The 12,500-nt window shown below is 38.8% G+C and overlaps 1 protein-coding gene across 3 annotated transcripts in view; it reads right to left on the bottom strand.

The window, feature by feature from the left end:
- LOC138003733 (prolyl 4-hydroxylase subunit alpha-1-like) overlaps window positions 1–12,500 on the bottom strand; it is a 36,691-nt gene that overhangs the window by 16,478 nt on the left and 7,713 nt on the right. For 2 of the 3 annotated variants that reach the window (XM_068849955.1, XM_068849954.1), the window contains exons 4-6: window positions 10,889–11,088; window positions 9,765–9,935; window positions 3,145–3,215 (exon numbers count right to left, since the gene is read on the bottom strand). In XM_068849955.1, the coding sequence (XP_068706056.1) occupies window positions 3,145–3,215; window positions 9,765–9,935; window positions 10,889–11,088 (442 nt within the window). Of the gene's footprint in view, window positions 1–3,144; window positions 3,216–7,709; window positions 7,781–9,764; window positions 9,936–10,888; window positions 11,089–12,500 lie in introns of all 3 variants that reach the window. The other variant, XM_068849956.1, reaches the window with a different exon arrangement.

Below are 12,500 nucleotides of genomic sequence, written 5' to 3'. Positions count from 1 at the left end.
TGCTTCCGCGGATAAGGATTCCAGGATTTGACGGCTGTACGCACGGGCGAACGCGCGTATATGGACGCTACGCCCCTGATTTGTATGGCGAAAATGTTCACTTTCAAATTTTCCGGGCTCTGCCATCTTGAATAAATGCCACGTGTTACGGCTGTCATATATATTGTTTTGGCACGAGGAGCTTCTGTATAATAGTCAAATGGCAAAAGTAAGCATCAGGATTATTCAACATGGCGACTCTCGGGAAATCTCAAAACTCAAATAAGCAATTATGAAATTAATTTACTTCGAAAACAAAGGTTTTCTTGGGAAAAAAAATAAAAATGCCACTGTAAAGATTATTTCCCAATGATTTGAAGCTATGTTTATGTTGGAATGGAGTTTTCCTTTAAAAGTTTTACCATCTAGAATATTACTCTACAATTCACTTCGGTTAAGAATTGACTTTTATATCATATGGTTTGAATTTCAAACTCAACATTACGCTCGCAGTTAACCCTTAAATTCCTTTAGTTCAAGCACAGAACACTTTTACATAGCAAGATGAATTTGCGATTATCACATTAAGCCATTGGTTATTATGCGATGTAAGTGCTCTTTACATCTACAATTCCTTAATGCAGATTCTCTAGCAGTTGCCTTGGTAAAGAAAGTTGAATTAGGAGTTGTTATAGACAGGAAATGTTACTTAATTACTATTAATAGCGTTTGGTTACCAGCTAATGACTTATTGCAACAACAACGCTGTAATCACAAATAACCTCGAAAACATGAGACAAATATGATAAGTAGAATGCTATAACACGAGTATTGAATATAACATCACCGTTTATCTTTAGAAACTCGTTCATTCCTCCGTTTACATATTTATTCTGTCATTCATTTATTCACTAAATTTAAGGAGCACATTAAGATGTCTCACACATGATGTTGTGAACATTGAACCATCCAAAGTCCAGTATATAAATTAGTTTAGTTAATGTAACGATTGGATTATACCCAATCAACCAGTGATGTACTTATTAACATTTTTATTAAAAAAAAAATTAAATTATTAAGTTTATCAAGTAGTTTTAATTCACTACAGTTCTTAGTTGTTACGGTAGTAAGTGTCATATATTAGCACCGCTTTTTGGCCGAGCTAGAATATCTTGACACAAGAAAATGGAGTTGTTTTCGGTTCTTGCTCTTGTCCTTGTATGGTTGATCGACAATCGAATTGGTTCTTTTATTGAAACTCAGCCAACAAAAGGAAACAGACCTTCCCGCAAATTTTTAAAAGTTCCCTTCAATGACCAAACTAAGTTTCTCAGATTTCTCTTTATTGCTGCATGGCAAGACATTTTTCAAAACTACAAAAATTTCTGCGTCTGTCGTTGTACTTGTTCATCCGAGCCGAGTTGTTCGAAACAGGGATGGCCATAAACCTTGATCAGGAGGAATACCATGACAACCAAGCCGGAGTCTCCAATCAGACTTATTATATACTCAACAGAATATCGCGTTTCTGATTGGCCAATGACGAATGCACAATCAGATTATGAAGTGTAATACGGACCTTGCTATGGAAACACAGCGATAGTGTCATTTTGTTGAGTATATAAAAACTCGTATGAACTTGCTCGTGCATTTCGTGATTTATGGCCACACGTGATGTTTTAGAAGTTCTCAAATTGCCCTCACTAATTTCGAGAACTTTCAAAACACCATTCGTGTCTCTAAATGTCGAAATGCACTCGAAATGCACTAATTTCATGATTATCAAATTTTCTCTTGTTCTTTGTATAACTTATATTATTTTTCACACAAGATCGTATATTCAACTAACTGAAACTCTGGGTAGGGATTCGTAAGGTAGCACGTACAAGCGTGTATTTGATTTATACAGGAAAATCCCTGATAGCAACAAACCAGCCTTTTGCTTCGTGCGGATGAATACCACAAGACACCAGTGACGTAAACAGGAACAAAACGATACCAAGCGGAAAAACAAATTAACTCACAAACAAATTTGTTACTCTATAATCCTGGACGAATTGTTGAGACACTTTTACTTCCTTCTTCGTTTCTAAACAAATTATTGTTATGAAGTAAATCTTAATGATGCAGATCCCCCCTCTCCCACAAGTAATGTCGAGGGATAGCACCTCGGTTATTTGCGCTTCTTCATAAACAACACTGTGTTGGGTGGAGAAGGCTGGGCCTTTGTTGTAGTTATTGGGGACCTCAAGATCTACGACACGTGGCCGTCGTTGATCTTAAGAGTCTCAACGATTATTGACCAGCATTGTAGATTGTGTCCAGTACCCGAAGATAGAACCCCCAAAAAAAGAAAACAATAACAAGGAAACTGAAAGTGGTTACAGAGAGCCAAACTGAATCATCGCGTGCTAGTCAGGCTGCGAAAAACCAGCAGTGTTTAACATGTGCATTATCAAATGTTTAACATTGATTAGTTCTTGAGATCGTAACCAAACAATTCTTCCAGTACAATTATACTCTCTATGAAATTCTCCCTACCGTCCCTACCGTCAGGCGCTTATTCCTTGAATAGAAGTTTCGTTTACAATTTCCCTGCAAATTTATGAAAAGGTTCGTATATACACCCTTTTAATAAGTCTAATATATGCCGTTTTCCGCTAATGACTTCGAACTCTTGCTTTCAAATTTTATTTAGAAATGTACAAAGGCCTAAAACTTTTCTGATTTCTTTTCTTGTTTGAAGCCTTTGTACATTTCTGAATAAATTTTAAAAGCATGTGTTTGACGTCATTAGCGGAAAACGGCATATATTAGACTTATTAAAAGGGTGTATAGAAACGAAAGAAGACTGAGTTTTCCGTACACGATTTTAGTAAAGCCAGGTTTTTTTCCTTTCCAGTAGGAGAGCAAATGGATCGGTTAATCTGAACGGAGGATGAAGCCTTGTTTTGGTAACCCGGACACAGGGTACAGGAAATTTCCGTCGTTTCGATAAAACTGTAAAAAGGGACTACTTCGGAACGTAGCCCATTACTGCTATAAAAATTGCCGTTGAAATTAACCGCTTCATTAGTTTTCCCAAGGAAATCGGTATGCGCTCTTTATTTCGTTTTCTTTAAGGGCTCCCTAACTCAACAGCATCTCACTTATCTGCTCACAAACCTTTTGCTAATGCGGTAGTTGGCATATTCAAGATTTCCGGTCACAGGATGTTGAATGGTTGCACGGCGCAGCTGTTTTGAAAGACGTACGAACAAAAGATGTAAGTATGATGTGAGCTACTTCGCACTCCAATCAAACTTGCCTACAATTAAGCCACTCACTCGATTACCCAACCATCCGTTTTATTCTGTAACTATTTTATTCCTTTCACGCAGTGGTCGAGTTTTACACCTGCATAGGCAAGTTCGTCGAAAGCGAACTCTAGTGTGGATGACTCTTCTTTCCAGTCAAAAATTGTTATTTCATAACAAATCTCGAAATTTTATGTACCCATTTGAACTTAAAAACGACCTACTTTGCTAACCTGGAAGCCTTAACTATGGGTCAGTTGGTATTACAAGTACAAAGTAAAGGGTATAGACATTAACTAACATGGAAGATAAAGATACAATACCTCGTACCCAGCCTTCTTAAAGTACCTCCACTTCAGGCGGGTACAATGGGCCATTTGAGAAGGCAGTGAGGGAAAGATGACTCCAGAGTATGGCAGAAAAAAATACTATTAAGCTAACCATGACACTTTCTGTATCACAAACACGAATCGATTCAACTCTAGATTACCCGCTTCAACTAAATGTACGATCAGCTTGCAGAGGAACAAGCCGTAAAAGATATTCCTGGTTACCGTCTTTTAAAAATATCCGAAAAAGTTAGAGCTTTCATATCATCTAGATATTCGGATCCATTGATATTTACGAAATTTCAATAGTTCACAAGTACGGACAAAGTCTCGAGTATTTTGTGAATAAATACCACTTTGCAATTGGTCTCGTTAGTTAACCTGTAACTATAGTATTAAAAAAATAGTTTAACACGCTGCCAAATATCGTTATTTTGACAGTTTCAGGTGTTGAGAGTGAAACGTGGAACGAGTTGATGGGATAGTATCCGCAACTCGTTCGCGAAACTGATAATGTGGAAACAATATAATATCACCTGACTTCGAGAATACGATTATCCTTATTCCAGTATATGTCAACCTCACTCGAGGGTTTTTCTACAGGTACTCTGATTTTCTTCCCTCACTAAAACCGACCCTCAGTCAATTACATTCGGCCCTGGGCGGATAGCTTCGATAAGAATAACCCATGTTATTATGATTATGATATACTCAAAGAAGACCAGAGTAATAAAATTGGAAGGGAATCCTTTCCCTTGGAAGGGTATCCTTCTCGATCCTTCGCAGCCGTTTTTGGCATGTCACGCGAAGCTTTCCTTTCGGGGGAAGCATTGCGTGACATCCCGAAAACGGAAGCGAAGGAGATCTTGAAGATTGAATAAGTTCAATAGTTCGAACATCTAGTTGTAGGAATAACAGAACACGGAAGATGCCACACGGAGAACACTAAAAGAACAACGCAGCGTTCAACAAAAGGGAGGAATTACTATCAAAATGGAATAAGTACTGATCTGAAGAAGAAATGAATAGCAAAGTTTGAGTGTGCTGTTATTGGAGCTAAACCATGGATATCGAAGAAATATGAGAAAAGTAAATTAGAAGCAAGTGAAATGTGGCACTGTGCACACTGTTACATGTAAAGATCACTTGGAAGGAAAATAACAAACGAAGATGTGTTCCGGACGGTTGGACAAAGCAGCTGTTTGCTGAAAGCAACACATGAGAAAGAAGAGCTGAGATGGCTGGCAAATACGACAGACACGAGTCAGAGCTTACTAAAACTTGTTCAGTACAAGGGAGATTCGAAGGAAAAAAACTAAAGCGAAAAAAGAGAATAGGAATACTGGATTCAGTAACAAATGGTTCATAAGCATAAATTATAATAAAGCAAAACCTGCCAATAGGCAGAACATCCACAGGGAGAGAAAGACAGAGATATGCAAAGCCAAATGAAAATGATGATTGCTGTAATTCCCGTCTCGAAAACACGGATCTTTCTATATGACTGAAAGAAATCAATAAGCCACTTTCGTGTTCTCACAATTGGACAGGACCAAACATCAGCCTCTATTTCATGCTCGATCCAGTACAACCGCAACTGACCGCTAAGCTGAAAATCGAGGTTTTCAGGTATTTTAGAATCACTAATAATTGCAAATAATAGCTAGTTATTCTAGAGAAACACGCAGATCAGTTAATTAATTTCATTCAGTCATTCTCTTTATATTTCATTTCGCATAATGTCATCCAGCAAGTCAAGCACACCTTATCACATTCTTAAGTCACTTGTTTCAAACGTTTTGTTCCACAAATACAAAAACAACAAATGCTGGACTTTGAGAAATTAAGGGTTAACTGCTTGCTTACGGAAAAACGTTAACACCCTTTGACGAAGGTGATTGTTACATAGTGTGAGGTGTTGGCGAACTAACTTCATTTTTGGCGAAAAAACGTACAGCGAATATTTCTCTTGGTTTTTTTGCTGGTAAACAAACCTTTTGCTAACTCGATTTTCACTGGTCTCTAAGGTCCCATCATCATTAGTCACTGTAGCGCGTGCAAACTATAAAATTTGACAAATATTCAATTACAGAGACAATGGACCATATTCGTATTCTCAGTATTGGACTGGAACTAGCTTGCAATGGAGGCTAATGCGGGGAAATCTTTCCAAATGCAAATACTTTTTAATATATTCCCCCGCATTAGCCTCCATTCTAAGCTAGTTCCAGTCCAATACTGGGAATATGAATATGGTCTATTACTCTCGTTACTCAAAATGCAAGCAAACTAGATGCAGAAGACCTAAAAAAAAAAAGATGCAAAAGATCTGTCGCACAAACAAAGTACTGGTTACAGAAGAAAGATCTTGAGAAACGACGAAGTTAGCCTGCTCGAAACACGTATCAGACGTCATATTGGAAGCACGTGGGGTAGGTCTGGGCCGGGTGACAAAACGACGAGATGCGCAGAACGTACGCGCAATAACAATAGTAGGCACCGTCCTTAAGGCCGGGACACACTAGGTCGCTCGTGTCGCGGGGACAAGTCGCCGCAACAAATCGCCTTGTGTGACACGGTTAATTTCATGAAAATCATAGTCGCTGCGGCAGAATTTTGTCGCCGCGATCAGTCGCACGAATTCAAACCAGTTTGAATTCGTGCGACTTATCGCAGCGACAAAATTAGCGAAAGCAGCGTTCTCGCATCGTGTGTACACTTCCGGCAACAAGTCGCTGCGACAAAATATAAATGAACCAATGAGAGAGCGTTATATGGTCAGCCATATTGAATTAGAAAACTAGTTCAGGTTCCCCCTCATACGAGATCACTGCGTGTGCTCCGAACAGGCGTCGTCTCGCAGCGACTTGTTTTGCAAGTAGTACACATGGAGCAACTGGTCGCAGAGACATGTCGCTGCGACTTGTCGCCTAGTGTGTCCCAGCCTTTAATGTCAACTGTCTCTGTAGTATAGTTCACAGATTCTGAACGTTTTAGAAGCAATGTACTGATGATTCCTTCCGTTGCGCTTCACCATCGTCTGGAAGGAATATTTAACAAGAATAAAGAAAGCATACTAAGGGGATGAATATTAGAGAGTTCAAGAAACGATCTTTGCTACGGCAACGACTCGCAAGAAAGCAACATTTTCATTAACGACGAAAAATGGTCGCGCTGCAGGTCCAGTACGCATTTTTGAACATTTCTGTGCCGTTGTCTGCAAAACAGCAACATAAAATAACCAAATTTAAGGTTTTAAGGTCTCCGTCACGAAAATCGTTTAAACAAATCAATTTACATGTATATCACATTTCACCCCGCATATTGTATAACGTGAACATGATAGAATCATAATCGCCAAATATTTCAGATAGCACAAAGCTATATTTTGAAGCGATCTACATGTAATAATACCTCGACCTCCTTGTACAAGGCCACTTTCGTTGTCCGTAACCAATCTTTTCGTGACAAGTGCGGTCCGAAGAAGGAAAATTACAATTGAGTCTAGCATGTCACTTAAATGAAACTTAAAGCATAAAGTAGGGCAAAGAGGGTTGGTTAGAGTTAGAATTATTTTAAAGTATTGCTAACCTACATGTACAGTTACTCAAGGAGCTCCTTCACTACCAAATCTTTACACAAAAATGGCTCCTGGATGAAGGCTTCCATATCCGCTAGCTCCTGGGAAACCCGTCAACTTTGTTACTATAGCTATATGGAGCCTCAACTGTTGTTAACAAGTCGATTTGGGGGGTTTATGTGTTGCAATTGGAAACTCTTTCCCTTTGTTTTAATTTTAGACACACATTTGCATACATTTCAATTTTCAGGCAAAAAAGGATTTGTACTATACTAAGGTAAACTAATAACACTTGCCTCATTGACAATTAAATGACAGTGCTGAAGTTCCGAGTATAGAAAAAAAACTCACTAAGCCATCACAGAATTGAGAAAAGAAAAAAAAAAAAGGTTAACCTAATCTTTACTTAAACAGGTCGGAGGCCAAGTTTTACTGCGCAAAAATTACGCACACGTTTGGATATAAGGCAAACGCACGGTTTCAGTAACACTCACTCAAACAGATTTGCATTGCATTTATTTGTACCTTTTGCTAACTCTATATTTCGCATGCTCAAGCAGACCTGTGACTGGACTTCTAACTGTGGCACGACGAAGCTAATCAAGACAAAGATCATGGAATAAAATGTGAGAGCACTGCGCGCGGAGCGCTCACCGTTTCTAACACCGTTGCAAAGAACCTACAACTGTAGATTTTGTAATTTTCTAAGAAAGTGGACGCTAATAGCAAAATCCACACAAGATTCATATGACTAGAGAAAAATTACTAGCCAGGTATAAAGTACTCGCAATCGTGTCAAGCCAAGTTACGCGAGTTATTGTGGTCTAACATCCTCAACCCATATATGTATGTCTAATCTTAAACATGTACTCTTTGCAGTACATGTATCTTTTGAGTACAGTGTAAGAACAGTGGATTACCGTTAAAAGGTGCAGGCCTGGGATTATCTGAAAACAAGGTTTTCCGTGCAAAAGAGAGAAACTTCCTTACAACACAACTATACATTAAGCCACTTCACACTCTTTCTCTGATACCCCACATAACATTATTTCGAGAATAGTAGATCTGTTCAGTAGTGGATCACAGGGATGTCAAAGTGTGGTAAGAACAAAAAAGGTGGCACAAAAGGCGATAGCCGACTTGTATTCCATGACACCAAATATGGGGCTAGCATGGCGTTAAAAGGTAAAGCAACTTTATTTAAGGTGGCTCAAACCAGTTTCAACACCTGAAAGAAACGTTCTTATTAGAAGGATTGACGCTACAACACTTTATCACTTAACAACATTGTTATGGTACCATATCAAACATCAATTATTGCCGTAAAAGATTCGGTCATTTTTGTGACGTAAACAGTTACCGTAGCAACAGGAAATCCCTGCAAAAACACCCCATATTTTGGCTTTAGCTGCTCATATATCAAAAATGAACTCTGTGACCCCCATTTTATTTCTAAAATATAATCAGCATACCAGAATAAAACTTTCTGCAAAGTTTTAAAAAAATCTGCGGAGCAGATTAAGAGCCACTGTAAAAAAATTGAGCTCTGAATCCACCCCACAGAATTTACTTGGACTGCTAATCACTTTCGTGCAATAAAAAATTGGGGTCACTAAGTTCATATTTCAGATATGAGCAACTATTAATATAGCGTGCTTTTGCAAGGCTTTCCTGTTGCCATGGTAACTTGTTACGTCACAAAGACGACTGCATCTTGTTCATTAATAATTGATGTTTTATGGTACCATAACATTGCTGTTACATGATGAGTGTTGTAGTGTCAATCCTTGTAATAACAAGGTCTCTTAAGAGTGTTGAAACTGGTTTGAGCCACCTTAATTAATGTTGGTAGTTCCTTCAGCTACTATGCTAGGGGTGCAGGGATGACGCATTGGTTAGAGCACTTGCCTCCCACCAAGGCATTGTGGCCTGGGTTCGAATCCCAGACTCGGCGTCATACGTGGATTGAGTTTGTTGGTTCTTTAAGTACTCTGCACCGCGAGGTTTTTCTCCAGGTACTCCGGTTTTCCCCTCTCTTCAAAAACCAACATTTGACTTGATTTGAGTTAATTGTTAATTTCAGTTTACAATGTCCCCAGTTAGTGCTCCTGTGCTAGAACGACTAGACACTTAAATAAAGTTCCTTTCCTTTTGGTATCAATGGAAGCCGCTGGTGGACCCTTTATGCCCCTCCCTCTGTCAGTCCTCCATTTGACGGGTATTTAAAGCTATAGCTACACAGATCGGAGGAAAGTCGAAACAGACGCTGAAATCACAGAGGATCGAAGTGGGGACCTCTTGCTCTGAAAGCTGCGCACTAACTAACTGAGCTACGCCTGCTTCTAATATATTCATAACATACAGCCATGTCTTGAAAAAGTACATATTTCAATTAACCCTCTTAAGGGTATAATTTCTGTTGTCATTACGTGTTTTGAGCAAGATTTGTTTTCAAGTTGTCATGTATAATTTTTCAAAAACAACTTAAAAGTGACTTTCTTTTGTCAATTTAGAGTAGTTATAACAAAATAATAAACATCATTCAATTACCGATGGCAAACAAAGCAGTAATACATTTACCCTTGGTGCTGCCAGTTCTTTGATTGTGTTCATCTCTGAATCTGTTAAAATGCCACGGAAGATGATGATTTCTGGCTTAACAAAGACTCTTTCAACCTTCACTGGTTTGATCTTTAGCCTCGGCGGATCACTGTAATACCAACACCTCATTTTACTTTCTTCCCATTTAGTCTGGAAGGACCAAAACTTAGAATGAATATTAATGCAATGCCCATGTTCAGAAGGAATGAGACCTAGACATGACTGGCTCACTTTGTCATCAATTTGATTACATACAAAGTACTGTCTGGAGTGGTGGTGTGCAGAACGGTTTGCCGAGGTCACGGCAAGGTTTAGTCGAGTGTACTTTGGGGTAGAGCAGTGTAATGCAAAGCAATGCAATATAATGTACTGAAATTTAAAATTAGGGCCCAGTTGTTAAAAAGTCGGTTAATGCTAATCCCAGATTAAAAATTAACCAAGGATTTATTTTTCTACCCCCAAATGCTTTTCAACGCTGATATTCGGCAAAACTATTCATTACAAGAAATCAATCTTGAAAACAAAAATAAGCGAAAGAAATGTTCTCCAATCCTGGATTAAGTTAGTCAGCTTTCAAACAACCGGGCCCAGGGTACTAGTCAAAAAACGTTTAATTAATAAATGCTCCATAAATTTTAAGAAGGTCTTTTGACTCTTTAATGGTGTTCTACTGACTGTCAGTAAACAATGTGCACCATTTCAAGGTCCTCATACAGCATGAATAAATGGTCAAGGAAGAGTTCATGTAATAATTTTTTCTCAAATCAATTCTCTTCAAACCCAAACAGTTACTTTGTGAATATACAATGTAGGATCCTTTAATTCTAACTTTTTAAATTACGACAATAATAGCAAAACCTCTATGCAAAGTGCCTTAACAAAAAAGCTGGAAGATGCCTAAACATATAGACAAGTAAAGACAACATAATTATTTCTGCAGAAGTTGTACATGTATATATTAACCTGATTGCTGTCTTTATTTCGGGGGCAAAGAACCTTGTCTACAGTAGATAGTCAAATTTCAAGTTTCCTTAGTAGCAGAGCTGGCTCTATTGTTCAAGTTACTCTGGTCTCTAAACAAATAAGAACATAAATTCACTCACCAGATTTCTAACTTCTCCTCTGCACAATCTTTCGTAATTCTGGAATGATGATGTCTGATGCCAGTTATTCCGCTCATTTCTAGGCTTTACAGTTGTATCAGTTATAATTCCAGTGTCGCCTCTGCGACCAGTCTTCTTGTACATCTTTACTTCTTCTCCAAAGTATGCTACATTGCCCTGTGCTCTTTCATGTGTTGGGTCTACAAAGAAAAGGAAAATTAATACATTGTAAGCCAGCACCTATAGTGGCAAACTATTGTAAATGTGGCCAATAAATTATGCACCAGGCACCAGTCAATGGACCCCCACCGCCTCCGTCCTGGGAAAGGGTGGGTGAGTTGACAGAGCATCAAGGCAAAAATGATCAATATCCCCACCCCCTGGGCAGAAATTGGAATAAAATTCCCCTACCTCCAGGGCAAGAATGTCCCAAGTCATACCAAGTTATTGCAACTTCTTAGGCAGGATAACTACAGTAAACTACGAGTTTCAGTGTGAAAGTGAGTGCTAGCATGGAAACTGGGGACCTGACTGGTATTTTTTTTAAAACAGCTGCAAATGTTTGATGCAAGAGGGTACCGGAAATGTGTGTGAAAGTATTAAAACAGAGAAGAAAGGTGTGCATATCTTTAGCCTGTGTGGCAAGCATTACTATTTTACAAGCAAAGGGATAATTGGCATGTCAGTTCATTCTTTGAATTTAACCTTCTGTTCTTCTGAAATGTCTGGCCCCTTTTCAGCAAAAGAGTTACCTTTTGAGAAATGCTGTGTAGTTGAGCAAACGACAATTTAAATTTATTGTTGTGCTTGAGCATATAGACTGCAAGTAGTCTCTTATTTCCCTTTGACATAGTAGAACATGCTATTGCATTACACGTCTCGTTTTTACCACTGGCATTTGCATAAAATATTAATTTCACCCATCATGCGTTGCTCTGAGAAAAGGAGGACGACTGCTCGTGGTCTAGCTCGTGAACTGATTTTCTCTTCACTCAACGGTTGAAGAACAAGTTGACTCGGTGGTCATAATAACACCACAACCGACTGCATATGCTTCCGATCTTACATCCCACAAATTTTGATTTTTTTCGCTAATATAAATAATAGGCTGCTGCCTCCCTAAGGCTCACCAGCAACAACTGAATGTACATGTACTTGATTTTTACTGATGTTTAAGCCAGAAAATTGCAAGTTAAACTATTAAAACTTATACATCACATGTGTGTTGCCTAATGACTGTCTCTGTAGATGGCACAGAGCCACCTTTCAACTTGCTGCTTTTGTGATTCCTACACACTGGAACCACTACATTGGGCAGTCTGTCTTTTTACAGGCTATCATTTCACCAAATTTGGGTCCACCACAAATACGTCATGATTCTTCAAGGTCGAAAACATGCTGATTTATGACTGGATTTATCCACCTACATGTGCTAAGCTTCACCCACATTTCTAATTCACAAGTAGAGAGCGAGGTTTGCTTTGCCAGTGGGTGTATCTCTTCAGAAGTCAGCCTATCAAAAGACCTGTACAAACCCACCATCTTGAAAACTGGTGCTAGTCTCTCTTGTGGCGGAGGTGATCACAGTGTTAAATGCCACAACTTGTCTAAT

The sequence above is a fragment of the Montipora foliosa genome, chromosome 5 (genome assembly GCF_036669935.1).
Source record: "Montipora foliosa isolate CH-2021 chromosome 5, ASM3666993v2, whole genome shotgun sequence".
NCBI classification, from domain to species: domain Eukaryota; kingdom Metazoa; phylum Cnidaria; class Anthozoa; order Scleractinia; family Acroporidae; genus Montipora; species Montipora foliosa.
This window is presented reverse-complemented; position numbering and strand designations above follow the sequence as displayed.